The 18,912-nt window shown below is 36.4% G+C and overlaps 2 protein-coding genes and 1 long non-coding RNA gene across 6 annotated transcripts; all 3 read right to left on the reverse strand.

The window, feature by feature from the left end:
- Nucleotides 1-3,561: 3,561 nt before the first annotated feature.
- On the reverse strand, nucleotides 3,562-6,249 carry LOC113299331 (AAA-ATPase At3g50940-like). Its single transcript, XM_026548349.1, has 2 exons — nucleotides 5,110-6,249; nucleotides 3,562-4,505 (listed from the first exon to the last, which is right to left on the reverse strand). The coding sequence occupies exons 1-2, from the start codon at nucleotides 5,828-5,830 to the stop codon at nucleotides 3,646-3,648; spliced, it is 1,581 nt and encodes a 526-aa protein (XP_026404134.1). The 5' UTR covers nucleotides 5,831-6,249; the 3' UTR covers nucleotides 3,562-3,645.
- A 60-nt stretch (nucleotides 6,250-6,309) lies between these two features.
- On the reverse strand, nucleotides 6,310-8,363 carry LOC113299330 (putative pentatricopeptide repeat-containing protein At3g13770, mitochondrial). The gene is made up of 2 exons (XM_026548348.1): nucleotides 7,863-8,363; nucleotides 6,310-7,776 (listed from the first exon to the last, which is right to left on the reverse strand). The coding sequence occupies exons 1-2, from the start codon at nucleotides 8,347-8,349 to the stop codon at nucleotides 6,332-6,334; spliced, it is 1,932 nt and encodes a 643-aa protein (XP_026404133.1). The 5' UTR covers nucleotides 8,350-8,363; the 3' UTR covers nucleotides 6,310-6,331.
- Nucleotides 8,364-11,970: 3,607 nt separating this feature from the next.
- LOC113299332 lies at nucleotides 11,971-15,770 on the reverse strand. Of its 4 annotated transcripts, none has more exons than XR_003334818.1 (7): nucleotides 15,640-15,770; nucleotides 15,372-15,414; nucleotides 14,369-14,538; nucleotides 13,033-13,145; nucleotides 12,893-12,954; nucleotides 12,673-12,805; nucleotides 11,971-12,574 (listed from the first exon to the last, which is right to left on the reverse strand). It is a non-coding gene; the product is annotated as an uncharacterized LOC113299332 (long non-coding RNA). The 4 variants fall into 4 exon arrangements; XR_003334817.1 differs by lacking the exon at nucleotides 12,893-12,954 and adding an exon at nucleotides 14,165-14,269; XR_003334816.1 differs by lacking the exon at nucleotides 12,893-12,954 and having other exon boundaries at nucleotides 14,369-14,535.
- Nucleotides 15,771-18,912: the final 3,142 nt, after the last annotated feature.

Here is an 18,912-nt window from a genome sequence, read left to right on the forward strand (position 1 = left end):
AAGGTCTCCAGCATGCTCCACATAATTCTGAAATATGTTTCGATCTCTTGCAACATGTTTTGTCGCTCCAGAATCCAACCACCTTTCTATATCATCACCCACAAAGTTTACTTATGTAATTACAACAGCAATCTGAATGGGTTCAGATACAGTATTTGCTTGGTCAGGATTCTTCTTTTTCAACAAACGACAGTGTTTTTTAATATGTCCAGTCTTTCCACAATTCCAACAAGCACCCTTAGCTTTGTCCTTTTTGGTTTTCTTGTTTGGAGCATCATACATATCATCATGCTTTCTTTTATTGGACCTCTGTTGGGATTTCTCTTCCACAGTATTAGCACTCGGATCAACTTCCGACAATTCCATCTTTTCAAGATTTTTGGAATTTTCTTCAACCTGTAGACACTTGAGAAGTTCTTGCAAAGAGATTTCCTCTTTAATCAGTTTAAGTTCTTTGCGACATTCCTTCCAAGACGATGGAAGCTTGGCTATGATTGTCGAAACTTGAAACATCTCATCTAGTTTAATCCCATCAGCAATCAGGGACGGACCCAGAAATCTTTCGTGGGTAGGGCTGGAATATCACTAACTAACAATGCGGACGAAGGCCGCGAGAAATTTTTTAGAACGAGAGTGGTTAATTGGAATTTGCATATAAAATACTAGATAAATAGACAACTACAAGATTGAAATCCACAAATTTTAATTACGTAACGTGATTGGAGAAGGGAATTTATGGTTTATAGAAGAAGAATGAGAAAGTAAACGGATGTGACAAAGAAAATTCTAAGTTTTAAAAAAGATTTTGGGCTAAAAATTATTTATGCTACAACTACAAGGACTAATTACAAATAAAGGGGGGCTAAATGCTAATTTTGAAATAATTCCTTACAAAAATTTTATCCAGCTAAATTTAGGAACGGGCTAAAGCCCGGGTTAGCCCCTTGCTAGGCCCGTCCCTATCAGCAATTATATTTTGCATAATTATTTGCAAATCATGAACTTGAGATGATACACACTTTCCAATTATTATTTTAAAATCATAAAGTTTACTTACTAGGAATTTTTTGTAGCGAGCATCTTCAACCTTATACTTATGGTTCAAAGCATCCCATAGTTCCTTTGTTGTGCTTGTCGTTTCTTCATAAACATCATATAAGGCATCTGACAAGTAGTTAAAAATATGCCCACGGCACATGAATTCGTGTAGTTCCCATTTCTTGCGTCGAACATCATCATCCACGGCTTCCTTTTCTAGTTCAGGAACTGACGTGCCTTCTTCTGTAGTTGCACTTTGCTTTTCAGAAACTGCATCTTTCTTTTTCTTTTCTGGTGCAGCGTCAGTTAGTATGTAAGCCACTTGCATAAAGGTAAGATAAAAGAACATCTTTCCCTTCCAGCGCTTGAAGTTAGAGCCATCGAATTTGTCAAAACGGGAGACATCAATTGTTGTCGGTGCTTTGCTTGAAGACTGAGCCATTAGATATTGTCTTAAGATTGTTAGAAAATAAGTGACCTGCAGATTGAGAGAAAGTAATCTAAAAGGAAAGATTGATATTAGCCTGAGTCGAGGATTGCTCTTTCCTTAAGACAATATTTGCACTCTCTTATTCCTACTGCAATGAGTTACAGCAAATTGTCTCCCAAGATAAAACAAGCTCAGTTCTACCCTATTGGATATCACTTGCAGAATGATAACCAATTCACAAACAACAACCAGAAGAAAGATATGATCGTTTTTTCATGTCTTTCAAAGTCTGAACATACGTCTATATATAGAGTTTGAATGGTTTTCTTGAACAGTTGCAATCTTTTGGAACTGCTTTATCCAAACAATACGCCTGTTCAAGTATTTCAAATTTGAAATACCTCTTTGTCAACAGACACAATTGTTAAGCAATATTTATAGTTATCCAAACTGATTTGCAGTTACAAGCAGTTACCCAAATATTCAAAATTCCCAACAGTTTCCACTCTAAAAGACCAAGTCGAAAAGGAGAAAGCAGCTGGTAAGATGGCTCATGCAAATGATGAGAATGTATCTCTGGAGAAGACAGTTCGCGACTTAGAAGCCGATATTCTCATCCTGGATAATGAATTGCTAAAAGAGAAAGATGAGAAGAGTGCTCTTATTGATGAGATGGGCCGACAAAAGGAGGAAAACCAAGATCTGAAGAAAAGATTATTCATCTTAGAAGCAGAAAAATCCAAATTCGAGGACGACAAGAATGCTCTGGAGGATAAACTTGCCGTTTTAGAAGCTGACAATGCTAGGCTTAATAACAAGCAAAAGTAGTTGACCGGAGATCTCGATACATGGATACGTGAAGTAGCAGATATGCACAAGCAACTAGATCGAGAGAAGAGGGATAAACAAGCTCTTGAAAAAATCGTTCTGGAACTAACAGCTGGCTATCGTGAAAAGAGATGACATGCAGGCCTTGGACGAGGATTATACAACCAACGTCAAAGCGAGTTATTTCTACCGAGGGATGGTGAATGATCGAGTGGTATATCCTATTGTGGTCGTAAATGTCACTAAGTTGATTCCCAATGGAGAAAAGGCAAAATTCGATCCAAATATTTGGAGTTTGTTTAACAATGCCGGAAAAAGCGAGGAATCCATTCCCTACACCCATGTTTGTGGAACTAGAAATTACGTATCTTACATGATCATATCTGATCAATGTTTGTTCATTTGCTTCGGATTGTTTGTAATTGCATCAGTATTGTGTGTTGAATTTTGTTGTGTGAGGTGAGGTCGGCAAAATTCTTTTCATTCTTGTATGATCATTTGAATTTGTGTTGTCTGTTTGTTTGGTTTCTAATAATATCTACTTTTTCCGGAAAAATTGCATAACTAGCGAAACACCTGCAATTTTGATGAAATCTACATTCAAACTCATCTCCTATAATGGTCACAAGGCTTCAACTTAATTATACTACGTGACTTCAGTTTTACCTATGTATATTACTAGATGAAGCAACTGCGTTAGCAGTGAGCCGTATAATTACAGCAGAGTGCAACTTCAATTCTGAGCTACCAACTTTTGTTTTCTTCGTCTTGCCGTCACAAAGCTCAAAACCCATTAATCATAACACGTTGGTTTATGTTCTTTCGGGAGGGTTAATGCTACTTTCCATTTGTTTGATTTTATTAACAGAATGTATCACCTTAGACCTTAACCTGAAACAAATATGCATATTTCTAGGCGTATAGTCGTTATGTGTTGCTCCAATTAACTAAACAACTGGAAGCACGTCCAGGTGATACATTCTGTTGGGTATGTATATTTGATTCCTTTTGCTTTGTAATCGATGCATATATTAATACTATTGCTAAAATGAAAAAGCGACTGTATCTCTCAAGCCTCAGCCACAATATGAATATAAACCTGTACGCCACTGTTAACGAATAATAAAGCCTGTAGCAGGATCCCAATTCTGCTAGAAAAAGCAGCAGGCTGAAACAGTTCCTTTACCCAGTTTAGTGTAATGCTTGGTGTCTTGGTTTTAAAACTCTCAAAATAAGGATCAGGTTAGATACAGTACCTCCATAGATTGTCACAACTTAAGCATTAAAAACATGTAGCAAGTTTAAGTGCATGAATTCAAAATCTAAACTGCTCTTAATAATGTTTGCTATCAGATAAAGAACTCATTGTCTTCTTCGGAATCAAACTGATTTTGGTCATCATCTTCATCTTCAGTCTCATCTTCACCCTCGGTCTCAGTCTCATCTTCTTCTTCTTCCATTTCATTTTCTTCTCTTTTTATTAATGCAGATGCCGACTTAAACACTTCTTTTGCATCATCTTCAGTCAACTTCAATCTCTTTTTTTCCTTTTTATCTTCCTTATCATTGTCCAGGAGCAATCTCTTCTTAGTTTCTCGTATTTCTTTTTCGCGCTGAGTTTTCAATCTTTTGTTAATCACTTCAACCACATTTCTCATACCCATGTCAGGATCTTCATCATAGCTCATAAAACACTCTGCAACATCAGCTGGTGTTATCTTAGTTAACCTCAACAGTTCTTCAACTTCTTTCATCAACTCATGTTCTTCGATATTCAGATAATTCTTCGCCAAAACCTTGAACGATTCCATATCACAATATGAAAGCAAAATATGTTTATCCATTCGACCTGACCTTAGCAAAGCCGGATCGAGTTTCTCTTTATGATTCGTTGTAAATATAATCAATCTCTCTCCGGCACAAGGCGACCAGAGTCCATCTACGAAATTCAGAACACCAGATAAACTCAGACTACTACTCCCAAAGTTTGTGTCATCTTTATTTTTATTTTCTCCCGCATTCTTTTTCTTCTTTTTCCGACTCGAAAGATCTAATGAGCAGTCAATATCTTCCACAACAATAACCGATTTGCTGGAAGTCGAAATCAAAAGCCTTCTCAACTGTGCATTGCTCCTTACAGCAGTTAACTCCATATCATAGATATCAAAGTCCAAGTAATTAGCAATTGCCGCAATCAAACTTGTTTTCCCTATAAAATAACAAACACCATAATAAGTCAAAATTTGTAATTAAAACCTCAATTAAAATATGCAATTGTTCTGTGTGCAAGTTCAAGTATTCACTGAAGATTCACCACATGGTAGCATGGACACACAGGCTACATCCTGAATTAGCACAAATACATTACAAAAAGCATACAAGTTGGAGCATTTAGAAGATTAGATATCCAAGACGCATTGCAGCAATCAAAGTGGCTTTTCTTGTAAAATCACAGGTAACATAAGGCACAAGAAGTATAGGATTTCCATTAACAGGGGTGATCCCAGGAGCTAGTACTTCTGAGAGGTTCTCCATGACAAATTGAGATCAACTCATTAACCTACCAATAGCATTGATTTTACTAATTGTTCCAAACCTTATTATGATGTTAGATTGTTCCCTGTGCAAGTGCAAGCATTCAAAGAAGATTCACATAGTAGCATTGAGACACTAGTCTCTCACCCGAATCAACACAAATTCACTTAGCAATAATATAGAAGTTTGAGCCTTTAGAGAAGACAGGTTAACTAAACCATGTAACTAGTAAAAATCAATCAACCAATAATAATCATAAAAAGAGATTTCTTTAGTACCTGTTCCAGGAGGGCCATATAGAAGGTAACCTCTCTTCCATGCTTTACCAACTCTAGTATAAAACTCGCTTCTGCTCACAAATTTCTTTAAATCTTCTTGAATCTCTTGTTTAAGAACTGGATCCATTGCAATTGTATCGAAAGTCGAAGGATGTGTGAACTGACAAACTTGTGACCAACTTTCTCCAGATCTATTTGTAAAAAGTTTCTTTCCTCTGTTCTTGAATCTAACAGTGTCAGCCTCTTTCGCTATATGCGACAAATAAGCTGAATCCACAAACTCTTTGTGTTTCTCTTCAAAACAAAGCTTGAAATAACAACCAATTCTCTTGTCTTTTTCATTATTATCACCAGTACAATAAGTCCATATGAACTCAATACCATCATAGACATCTACAATACTTTGATTAGGAACCATAGTATACCTATGAAATTTCGAGTTGAGGAATTTCGACAACCTTAGACTCTTTGAAGATGATTCAAACAGTTTAGTACCCAAGTAACATTGAACTGATCTAAAGATATCATTATCAGCACCGTTTTCATAATCTTGAATATGGATTGTAATGAGTTTCTTTTCAAAATTTGAGAAGAAGTAATTGATTACAGTTTTTCCAACTTGTTTTACTTCAGGAGGTATTAAATCTCTTACAGCAGTTCTCATAAACATTAGAGATGCATATGCAGAACCTATTGATTTCCAATCCAATAAAACATCCATAGTAATGCAAAGGGTATGTAAATTCTGAGATGTAGGGGTTTAAAGGTGAGGGTTTATGAGAAGAACAAAAGTAAGTGTAAAAACTTTAAATGAAGAAAAGAATCTTACTTCAAAATGAAACTTTGCTGTGGGGGTGAAAGATGATGAGTTTTGAGCAAATCCTTTGAAGATTGAACCCACAGGATGATTCTTGAAGATAAAAGAGATAGTCTTGAGTCTTGACTAGAGAGCTCTCTTGTATCCCAGTAAAACCCTTTTTAGTGAAATGGGAAAAAGATGAATATGGAAAGTAAGAAAGATTCCTTCCTCAACAAGTATATAACAGTACTAAGTACTAACCCATTGTGCATTGTCTGAAAATCATATGTGGAGCTGAGAAGACAGAGAAAGTGACCGTGGGGCCGCTCTTCTTTGTCTTGAATTGTGTTGAAGGGTAATGTTAACCCATGGATCAATCCTAACCCTAACCCGTGGATCCTAACTCATCTGAGTCCTATGGTTTCACCAATAATCAGCACAAGAGCAAATTCCCCCAACAATGTGATGAAAACGATTACTGTCCCGTATAGATATTTCTCTTCCACAAACTTTAGACACAATCTTAGCAAAATTGTGACAGTCGACACAAATCCTTAAGTTTTTCATGACCCTAACAGGAAAACCTTGAGAAGTACTAATGAGACCAAATGCTATTGCTAATTTCTCACTGTGGCCAAGCAGTATTTTCTCCTTCTGCTCATCATCGACATCATGCAATACACAGCTCAAATCGGGAGTGTAACCGGCTCCTTTAATCTTTATAGACAGTTCCAGCACTTTTTTCAGTGCCTCTTCCTTTCTTGGGTGGGATTGCTCGTCAGCGTGGAAATTATGCAATGTCCGATTTACCTTTATCCAACTTTGCCCTGGTTCCTTTGTCACGGCTTTTTTCTTCATTAGACTCCTCAAATTCGCCATATCTTCCCATCTACCAGCAGAAGCATACAAATTAGAAAGAATAACATAGTTCCTGGCATTTTGCGGCTCAATATCAAGGAGTCGGCGAGCGACAAATTCACCGATAGCAACATTATTATGAACCCTACAAGCACTTAATAGTGAACCCCAAATAGCTGATGTGGGTTCAAAGGGCATTTGCTTAATTAGGTCAAAAGCCTCGTGGACTTTCCCAGCACGTCCAAGGAGATCAACTATGCACCCGTAATGCTGATGTTCTGGTTTGACCCCTTCTTTCCCATCAACCATCTCACTAAATATAGCTAAACCTTCATTTATCAAACCTCCATGGCTACAGCCTGATAAGACAGTCATAAAGGTAGTGTTATCTGGTATCACTTCTTTTTCTTTTCTCATTAACAGGAAAAGATCAATTACCTCTTGGCCCAAACCATGCTTACTGTATCCAACGAGCATTGCATTCCACGTGACTACAGTTTTCTCTAACATTCCATCAAAGACTCTTCTTGCATAAGTGAGATTCCCACATTTTGAGTACATGTCAATAAGAGAATTCTGAAGAACAATATAAGAGGGTAACTGAGAACGGTAAACAATGGCGTGTACTTGTTTGCCATGATCAAGTGCTGCAAGTCCAGATAATGCAGTTAGAACACTCGTATAAGTAACATAGTTTGATTCCATTCCTTCTCTCATCAATTGGCGAAACAAATCTACTGCTTCTCCATCGAGGCCTAATTGAGCATAACCTGTAATTATTGCAGTACAAGAAACAACATCCCTTTTCGGTAAGCTCTCAAAAATTCCTCGAGCTTCATGAATTTTACCAGATTTAGCGTACATATCAAGAAGTGAACTACCAACAAATTCATGTGAATCAAAACTAGTTTTGACAATAAGAGAGTGTAGTTGCCTGCCGTGATCATATCCCCTAACACCAGTACAAGAAGGAAGAACCGACGCAAATGTGAATTCATTCGGAGATTCACCTGCCACATCAAAGTTGAAGTATAAGAGAACAATTTCAAATTCCAATGCAATCAAAATAACAAAAAATAAAAATAGATCAATCTACCTGATTTTATCATTTCAGTGAAAAGATCCAATGCATCATAACTAGACCCTCTTTGTGTATACCCAGATATCATAGCCGTCCAAGAGACAACATTTCTTTTACGCATTGAATCGAACACTCGTCGCGCATCTTTCAGATGATCACATTTTATATACAAAACCATAAGTCTAGTTTGAAGAAACTGCGGAGGAATATAATGAGTTTTAATCATGTGCAAATGAACCCTTTGTCCTTCAGTAATGGATTTCTTGTTTACACATAGATTTAACAGAGAATCGTAGTCACTAAATTTCAGATGATCCTCTTGAATGGACATTTCAAATAGGGCTTGATTTAGTTTATCGTTAATGCATAAATCTTCTATACTTGAATTTGCCGGGGTGTTTATTTGGCGGAAAAGTAATTGAGTTGTGAAGTGATTGATAGCAGTGGATTTCAAATGTATGGGATGAATATGGAAATGGTATATCTTCTTGAGAAGGAGCATTGTGTAAAACCAGAGTGAAGGATGATGACTAACGGTGGTAATTTTTACAGAACATTTAATAATCTTACACCGATTTCTAAGTTCAGGTTCAAGTTTGACCAATCTGAAATCGGATTCTTCCTCCGGGTTTGACTTTTCTACGCAGTAATAATAATAATCTCATAAAGATAGTTCGCAGAAGATAGTATAGCATACAGCAAGAAACAACATATAAAAAAAGAATCCTATTATTGGGGCATAAAGGGATGGGACTTTGGGGGCTTAAATTACTAAGTGGAACCAAATGTTATAGGGGAGATCAGATTTAAGTAAAAGTTCAAAAATATCCCCAATCATTTTAGTTTATCACCTTTCTACCCTTCCATTAACTGATTAATCTAATAAAAAAAACTGAAAATCATGAAAAGAAAAAAAAAATGAAAATCATGAAAACTCACTCTCTTCTTTTTTCTTCTTTTCTCTTCTTCTTCTTCTTCCATTCGTTTCAAATGATTAATCGTTGATTCCAAAAAAAATTCTTCGCCGATTAAACTCATTCTATAAAACCATGAAACCTAAGGAAAATTTAGGTCAAGTTTCGTCGAATAAACCTCCTTCTGAAGCAGAAAAACCAACTTCATCAAATGAAGATGGAACTGAAGATCAAGAAGAAGTGAATGAAGGAGATGCACCAGCCGTCGCGAGTCCTGATATGACAGCAATAAGGTATGAATTTCAAAACCCACTCTTTATCTTATCTAAGTGTTTTGTTGATTATTTTGTTGGTTTTGAAAATTTTAGGTATGAAAAAACAATTTCTGAAACTGCTTACGGCTGGGAGTTCTTGTATTCCCAGCCGTAAATAGGTCTTACGGTTGGGATTGTTTGTTTTCCCAGCCGTTTATATGTTACACGGTTGGGATATGCTAGAACTCCCAGCCGTTTGTAGGATTTACGGTTGGGATATCTTGGAACTCCCAGTCGTAATATAGTTGATGCGTACGAGATGGAGAAATCCTATCCGTAACAAGTTGTATACGGCTAGGTTATTCCTAGCCGTATATTCTCATGTGTTTGAATTTTTTTCAGCGGTAATATTTACATCTCGGTCTTTTTGTCCGTAACTGTGTTTCCTGACCGTGATATTTAGTTTCCCAGCTGTTTATAGATTACGTCTTGGAATTTCCTAACCGTATATAGTCTTGTGCTGAACATCAAACCAGCTGTATTTACACGTATATGTTTTCCTATCCGTTATTTGGATTTCGGCTGGATCGCTTATTTAGTTTCCCAGCCGTTTACGCATTACGACTTGGAGTTTCCTAGTCGTTTTTATTACGGCTAGATCGATTACTAATTTTCCCATCCGTTATTTTTGTTACGTCTTGGTCTATCCAATTTTCCTAGCCGTTTCGGTTGTCACGGTTTGGTTGTGTTAATATTTCCCAGCCGTTTTTGCTTATCTTATTGGTTTTTGGCCTTGTTTGTCCTTGAACAGAGGAAAAGAAAATAAGAAGAAAAGATCACAAGAAGTAACACCTCGTAGTGACCCGACTCCGCAACCCCGTCATACAAAACCATTGGGCGCAAACGCAAAGAATGCAAGTGGAGTTGTGACTGCTGGAGAAAATGAAGGTGGAGGAGACGGAGTTGGAGTTACTGGAGGAACTGAAGTTGTTGTTGCTGGAGGAACTGAAGTTGGAGTTGCTGGAGGAACTGAAGTTGGCACTTCTAATGGTGCTGCTATTGATAAAGGTAAATCAGTAGTTGAGGAGGACAATGGGGACAAGAAGGATGGAAAGAAGAAGTATAAACCTAAGACAACGACAAGAGAAGTAATTGATGCTATGGAGCCTTTACCTCCAAGAGGAATGGGAGACTTTGGGGTGAGGCAAAAGATCGTTCCGTCTTGATTGGCTACACGTCTTCATGGGCTGCTAGGGTTTGTGGCACAAAGGTAATAAATCAAATTACATATATGTTATTTTCCTTTTATTATGGATTATCAACAACCTAAACACCCAATCACATCTCTCACACCACGTCGAGAGTTGCGCTTACCTCCCCTCCCATTGGTCGGTGAACAAAACCTTCGCTCCTGATTGGCTGAAATCAAAGTTAGCCCCCTTACATTTCGTGGCCGTCATTTTATAATTAAATAGATTCGATCTGATGCTCCAAATTTAGTGGTTGCGTCCACCCTCTTTTATATTGGTAGGTAGACGAAACCCTTGATTCTGATTCGCTGAAATTTATTAAAAATTCTTACACCACGTCTACATGATATTAATAAAACCCAAATCAAATAATCGAATCAATAATAAAGGGCCATGATATTTTCGGGCCGTGAAATATATAAAAAAAAAACGAAATCTCGAAAATCTCATTAACAGTTAGATTTGTATCACGAAATACTAAAAATAGAATTTCGAAATTTATAAAACACGTGAAATATTATCTCTAAATTTTTTCCATATTTTTTCAAATCTTACGTGAATTTTATTTCCTTAGTTATAGTTTTAATTTTCCTTATCTTACGTTTTTCCTTAGTAAAGCTGAATGTCCCTTATATATGTTTATATTTTCGATACATTTTTTCTAACAAATCTCACAGCTGTTATAAATATCTTTTGAAATTCTTTTCCACATTTATGAATATTTTTTCCTTAATTATAGATTTAACGTCTTTTAAACTTATATTCTTCTTGGAAAACACTTTTTCTATATTTATTTTTGCTAACAATCTAAGAATTGCCTGAAAAAAAATCCCACATGTTCTTCCGTTTATATCTTTATTTATACATCATACTAGAAAATGACGCGTACCGTAACTGTCCGGGCTATTTTACATTGTCCTAAATAGGGCGTCAAATATTAAATTAATTAATATATGTTTTCATTTTATTTTCATATTTAATATTCTTACTGTAGAATTCTTACTGAGATGTGATATCAATAGAAATATGAAAATGATTCATCTTAATCTGCCCCAAAGATTAGTCAGGTGCCCTAAGAGGCCTTGACTTTTTTATTTTTTCAAAAAGAAAAAACACGACCAAAATATGTCATATAACAGGCTAGTAGCTCCATGTGAAACAATAAACAGATCACACAGCTGCGTGCTAACCAATCCATATCTGAATATTGTCCGTCTTGGGAGTCTAATATCTCATCCACCGGCTACAGAATTCGAAACAATAGCTATAATTTTTCACACATAACATGACATGAAAATGTTTACTCGATATTGACTATCGTTTGTGTAAACCGACTCTCCTTTCTGGTCATATAGCACTTGAAAAATACCCTCAAGTAATGGAAAAGATTGCAGAGTTGAGATTAATGCATAATGATCATTTTCACGCGGTCTCGATAAGTTTTCTCACCCATACTAAACCTCAAAATATGTGATGTAAAGGGTTGATTAAATGCTAAATGAAATCAGGAGACATCTTGTAATTGTAGGAATAACGGTATCCTGACCTTCAAATTTAAGGGAACAACCGATATACAGCCCGTAGATCGTCAAAGTTCATAAAGATACAACATATTTTTTAGCCCTTTTATGCCCACACATCTACAAACATAAACTGCTGAAACGAAGTCGAAAACACTACCAAAAAGAATAATAAAAAAATAACGGGACTACGAAAACATAATGTGGTTGTCATATGCGGTAAGCGTTATATGGTGGTCCATTTTAACATTCAGGATCTCTTCAAAAACTGCAACCACATTATACTTTCCCTTCTCATGGTGCCATTTAAACATGAAACTGGATTTACATAAACCAAAAATTCTTCACTTTGGAACTTAAATATGTACACAGGAAAATTTGTTTGTCTCACTTATGGATGCCTAATAAAGTAAAGAGAAATGAATCATTGGGTACCTCTCCCATTATGACAATGTCGGACGAAGTTGCGCGGACAATCTGCTGGACTTAAATTGTCCGGTTCAGATAATATGGTGAAGCCGGTATGGTATGTCACCTCAAAGTGAAGAAGGAACCCGCATCCGCTTAATCAGAGTTAATACCATGGGGATGCAGAATTTTTAGTGAAACTACTGGAAATTATATCCCATAATAATACACTGCAGCACAGGTTCCTCGAAATTTGGTGCATCTACAGTCTCCGACTTCACCAACCCCTTTAGGTATGCATTTGTTGCAGCCTAAATAGTGCCACCCGCTGGTATCCAAAATTCGAGTTGCAGTGGCTTCAACGATAATTCCATTGAGTACCTACATGCCACAATTGGTTAGCCATCTTTGATGTGCGTAATTCCATTAGAGGTGACAATATGAAGATATGCAACGTATCTGGACAGTTAGACATGTACTTGATGAGTGGGACTCCATTTGGCATCATTACTTTAGAAATTGTGTTTATATTTGGGCATAAAAAGGTCCAGCGCTGGAGGGATATTTCAAGTTGGGATTGTTATTTGGCGTGCCGGTTTAAGGAAGTCTGACCTGTTGCACATGTGAGTTAATTTCGAGTTAGATTCGTTGTTGCATAGCCATGACAAATTATAATGGCCATGTACATGCAAGTGATACCTTTCCTACGCATCCAAAAAATGTTGACTTGAGAATGCCATGAAACTAAATGCGGCTGTCCGCTATCAGGTTATTTTCAAAGGAAGAGTTAATATTAAATATGGAGGATGTTTAAGGTACTGCATTAAGCGTCTCCTTACCTTAGTTTTTTGGAGCAGTGACCTTAAGGAATAAGATGATTTCACAGTATATGTACGATCATACTGACTGAATTCCCGAAGTTCCCTTTGCATTCACCCATCACACTGACTGCCTGTAAAAGTATTTCAGTTAATTGACACTCATTACTTTCCCTATGATTTTATGAACACAAACACATAAATTTAGACATCTATGGATAACAAAACAATCAACTCCCACATCTTAAAATTCATACATAAAATATAAATCTCCTATTAGACATAACCTGAATAACATGCCATAGCAAAGAGTTGGTGCTGAGTGCTGACCCATGAAAAAAATTAAAGAATATGAAGAGGATGCCATAAAAAACTTAATAAATAGGTCCTCTTACTGCATGAAGGGAAGGGGATCAACCTAGTTGTACCTTATTAATGACAGTAGTATCAAAGGCTACTACAACATTTTAGGCTTAGAACTCGATTATTTTTTTGAGTCTCACGCTCATTCAAATCATATAAGAACGAATGACGGAAGAATAAATGAAAAACTAAGAAGTAACCAATATGTCAATTGGTATATCTCCAAGCCTAGAGCTCAAATTGGCCAATTGAGATTTCATAATATGTAAACGTTAAAGCACACAAATATCTCCCTGTTCCATAATTCACTACAGACATGCCATCAAATGCCAGGACGGAGTCATATTTCTTAAGCATCGTGTGGGCATCCAAAAGAAGATCAAGTTAGCTCACATATAATTCCTGTCAAGCTCTAATTCTAAGATTGAAAAAAGAAAGAAAAAAAAAATTCCAATTGTTTTTCTACTACTCACCCAATACTTTCTGCACCCAATTATAATTCTAAGTTGTATTTTGCTCAATCAAATATCCAACACTAACAGTGTAAAAGGTCGGTATAACAACTCACAAAACCTTCATTAGGCTCAAGACATCTACTATATCGTTCAACATCTAATTACTTAAGCTTCTTATGGGCATCAGGAAGAAGATCAAGTTATCTGTGATCTATTCCTTACCATTTTCTATAACTCCATCGAGTCTGAGATTGGCATATTAAAGTAAAGAATGCATAATGACAAATTCTGCAACCCAACATTAAGAAATGGAAGAAAAGCTAGTTGAAGGTTACCAACAAATTATTAGAAGTACTCAGAGGATGCTACAGCAGAATAGCTGATAGTTACCAGCAAATGGCATATCATTTATTCACACAAATGGAATGGACCAATAAAACCTTCAAAAACATTCATCACATGTAAGCATAGCATCCTGGAAACAATAAAATAACCCTATAAAGATTAAATGAACAATAACCACCATAGTTATTGTGTACCTCAGCTGCCATATTGGTTCTGACATTTGTTAACCCCCTTGCACAGATTATTGTATGAACGACATGCAAATGGAGATACAGAGGCGTAGTGGACCAAAAAAGGGCTACCAATACATGGTTAATTTTCCCTACCGCCGCCTCCGAATCCTCTGCCTAGTCCTCTGGCGCTGCTAACGATCACAATAAAATAAAAAAAAGTCACTACAGATATAACACACCAAAGAGTAACGGCAACAATACATCGTATTTGAAAAGTAAAATTCAAAGTAACCAATTTGTTCAAAAGAAGGATCGTCTCAACTCTTAAAGCAGAGAAGACAACCAAAAAATACACAAAATATTATGTAGTATTCACCAATTTTCATTTTTCTTTTATCATATATATTCCTCTGCCAACATTTCTAGCATTTATAGCGCTACACAGATTCAGATTCCAATGCCGCCACTGAACCCAACAGACCAAGAGGTTGGAACCATTTCCAAGCGTTTCTCATCTAACTCAGAGACTTCTCATCCAAGACCATCACATCATCTTAATTGATTAATCAATCGTCAACACATATTGCTATTTTTCTTCCATTGTATGAGAAACTTAGAACACTAAACCAAATTTAGTGAGAAAAACGGTTACTGAAAATATAATATGAAAAAACATATCACTTAAAAATTTAATCATAACAGTTTATATGCCTTTGAAAGAGTGATTGGTTCCAAACTTCTTTGATAAAAAGTCGGCCACAAATTACCTGCACATTGTTTTTTTAAATAAAAGAAATGCAAGATTGGGAATTTGATTACTGGAGGAGAAAATTCACACCCTAACGGCATTGTTTCGATGACAATGTAAGTAGTATCTCCAAAATTATAACAGATTAGCATTTACAGAACTTCTTAGAAGAGGTAGGAATTTTTGAAAAGTAATCTCAGTAGAGGTAGGAATCATTACAAATGATGAATCAAACAATTGTTGAACAGTTAAAGAACAGATAAAAATTATCGATACCTGAGATGGATGTTAGCTTTTTCCTCAATATACCGACCAAAATCTGCAAGATTACATCCAAAAAGTTAAGAATTTCCAATGGAAGATGATGAAGAAGCCGAACATACACCAATCGAAAACCTTGATGTGTGAAAGCCGGTGTGGGTGAGGTTTCCTATAACTTCATTTTCTCAATATACCGATCGAAGACAGATGCATCATCTCTAAGTTGTTTTGAAAATACACCAATCAAATACAATTATAAAGAAAAATTAATTCAAGTATTTACCTAGTAGTCTTGAGAGAGAGTACTCTGAAGAAACAAACGGAGAAACTTGGGAAGATGATAGCGTCTCTCGAGGTTTATGTAGGAGATTATGGGACATGCCAAGCTGTTTTAATGTAACGTATGAGATTCATTAGTCGGGTATGAATTAAAGGGATTGAATGTCTCAAACAATGCTGTTGCTGACGTTTAGGGCACGAAGTGAGCACAGGCATTGGATGGAGGCTTAAAAGGAGGGATTATTTTCGACCACGATTTATCTTTTGCATTTTCACAGGAATGGGAGCCGTCGATCGCGGTAAATAGCCTACTAGAACCATTAGATTTGGCAAAACACATTTGTTTTTGTAATATAGATATTAAGGCTAAAGAAGCTCCGGATCTTCTACACCAAAAATCCTCTACAACCGTGCGCCTGCGAATAAGGGGACGCCATGTGTTCGCATTTAAACATACCAAAATCATAAATATTCGGTATATTGAAGTTGTTGGAATTAAAAGATTTTCAGCCGAGATAAAAATGGAAATGTTTATCCTCCTTCAATTAGTTCTTAAACTAATTTTCGTTTTTGGTCCTTAATCTATTTTACTTTTTTTTTTACGGGCCAAGAACAAATATTTTCATGATGACGAACTAAATCCACAACAACTGCAACAACTCTCTCCCCAAGTTGGTTTTATATGGTTCCCCTATATTAACTTCTCTACCAGATTTATTGAAAGTGAAAGCGAAGAAAGCAGCTACGTGATAACGTTTGCTAAAAATCATTATTCCAATACTATGGACTGAAAAACCAAAGCTCCATAGTCTGATAGTCATTTGGCTGAAATGAAGAATGTAAGTTGGCACATTCTACTTGCAGAAAAGACTACCAGCCATGGAGATAAAGAACAAATATAGATGGCGAGGAGACATTTAACTTATCAGAATCTAAAGTCATTGACATAATATCCATTATAAAGGATCCAAAGCTCATGCCGTAACAAAAGAGAGGTGTTCATATTGTATGTTAAAGACTTAACAAAGAATCACAAAAGAATACTTCGTTTTGATGACAAATAATAAAATACGATCATGTCTATGCCTAAGCAGCACCTCCGAATTTCTTATGTACTTCACAACCATAAACATAACTGGCGTTTGGTATCGTGACAATCCTAGTGTGCAGATACTGAAATAGGCACATGTTATCTTCTTTATTCTCCTGAACTTCGTCCATAGTGTAACCCCCATGGGTAATCTTGAGGATGTGAGTTATATAAATGTTGCCCACCTTGTAATTGTGTTTGTTCCTACAATACACATAACATGACAAAATGAAATTTATGTATTTTTCAACTTAAAAAAGAAAAATTATAAAGAATACTATCAGTTAACTACCTGTAAGACTCCGGCCAGTCCGTTTGGACATTGTTGATAACCGCTAAAATTTGGGCGTTGTTGATAGCTGCTAAGATTTGGGCGTTGTTGATAACCGCTAAAAGGAACATAGCCACCAGTATAGTATTGCTATCACATGTCATTCATAACCAACCAAGTGTTAATTCATAATGTTTTAGCATTTGAAAATTTTGAAAAATGACATTCACACAAATAATGACCAATATTGCTTCAAAAGTATTACCGGCATAACATATGGAGGTGCTGGTACTGTGTCATTACTAGCCATACTTATGCTTCTCAATATCGCATTGGGTACCTAAATTTTGAACAGGTGACCTATTAATACTGTTGATAAAATAACCAAATCATTTTATGCATTTCAGTATAAGCAATAATTATAGTTAAGAGTAAATAGTTGAATATCTGAACGAGTTGCGGCGTCGACATTTGGGTTGGGAAATCAAAAACTGGTACTGCCTCTTCATTGCTTTGAGATTCCATGGTCTTGCTAGTCCGCTTCTTTTTTACATATACAGCTTTTTCCAATACATTCTTGGGTCTGACAGAGCTAGTATCAATTGCTGTTTTATGTCTGATCTTAATTCCTATGACATTATAATTATCAACATTAAATGATGCATTGAGATTAATTTCTTTGTCTACTGCTGGCCAGATGTTTTGGTTCTCTAAATCTTCTTGAACTTTTAGTCCCCTCAATTTTGCATCGACCTCTTTTAACGTGTTACTGAGAGCCAACAAAGTAATTTTGTATGCTTCTTCAGATTCCGAAGCCCTTGTTGCTAGTTGAATATGTAATCTACATAACTCTCTGTAGCGCCTAACCGTGTCTACTTTTTTATCATTTGTGCCCACTGAATTCGAACCACCCGTTATACTCCCAGATTTGAAAATCTTTTAATTTCAACAACTTCAATATTTATGATTTTGGTATGTTTAAATGCGAACACATGGCGTCTCCTTATTGGCAGACGCACGGTTGTAGAGGAATTTTGGGTGTAGAGGATCCGGAGCCGGCTGAAGAACCTGCTTTCCCGTTATATATTTATTTAAAGGAAGTATTATTTTGATCTTTAAAACCTGAATTTGTAAAAGGAAATTAAAAAAAAAAAATTAATGCGCAAATATCTAACAACAGTTATTAAAGGGAAATATTCCATTTAGTTAATGAATAAAAAGCTATTTTATCCTACAAATAGCTTATCAGTTTGCACTAAATTTTGCTCAGGTATGTGGCTTGCCTTCTACATACTGTGTCGATGATACTGCCCCCCCATCCATGCACTCCCTGGCAGTCACTTATTTTGATACAGTTAAGAAGCAAATCCCAGACCAATTTTCCATGTCCGCAAGAGATTCCATCCTGTGGCAGTGCAACCGTATGAAGCATGCACAAGATTATTTAATGGTTGTACCCATCATTGGGCTTAATCAGTGCCTTGGACCTAGACATTTTAGAGCTGTACTTTGCTATCGTCTTGGTATCCCATTGTTTCTTGAGAATGGCTTGTGCCCAAGTTGTAATAAAACCATGGACATCTTTGGTGATCATGCACTTCATTGTGCTAAGGATATAGGTCCCAAGTTTCGACATGATATTGTTCGTGATGTAGTCGTCGACATTTGCTTCAAAGCTAGTGTTCCTGCTCGTAAGGAAGTTTCTTTGGGATTTCTGACGAATGATGACAAAGAGCTGAAACCTGCTGATATTCTTGTGCTTAACTGGGAAGACGGAAAGGATGTTTGTATGGATGTCACTGGTGTTTCGCCCTTCGCAGGTGATGGAATTCGCTCTTTCGTCCCAGGGAAAGCTATATCTAATGCGGTTTCACGTAAACACTCTAAATACTTGGACAAGTGTATTTCACATGGCC

The sequence above is a fragment of the Papaver somniferum genome, chromosome 7 (assembly GCF_003573695.1).
Source record: "Papaver somniferum cultivar HN1 chromosome 7, ASM357369v1, whole genome shotgun sequence".
Classification (NCBI taxonomy): domain Eukaryota; kingdom Viridiplantae; phylum Streptophyta; class Magnoliopsida; order Ranunculales; family Papaveraceae; genus Papaver; species Papaver somniferum.

Coding starts and splice junctions, on each gene's coding strand:
- LOC113299331 (XM_026548349.1), bottom strand. CDS start 5,830: ATGGATGTTTTATTGGATTGGAAATCAATAGGTTCTGCATATGCATCT. Junction 4,506..5,109: donor ATATGGCCCTCCTGGAACAG/GTACTAAAGAAA, acceptor GTTATTTTATAG/GGAAAACAAGTTTGATTGCG.
- LOC113299330 (XM_026548348.1), bottom strand. CDS start 8,349: ATGCTCCTTCTCAAGAAGATATACCATTTCCATATTCATCCCATACAT. Junction 7,777..7,862: donor CACTGAAATGATAAAATCAG/GTAGATTGATCT, acceptor TTGATGTGGCAG/GTGAATCTCCGAATGAATTC.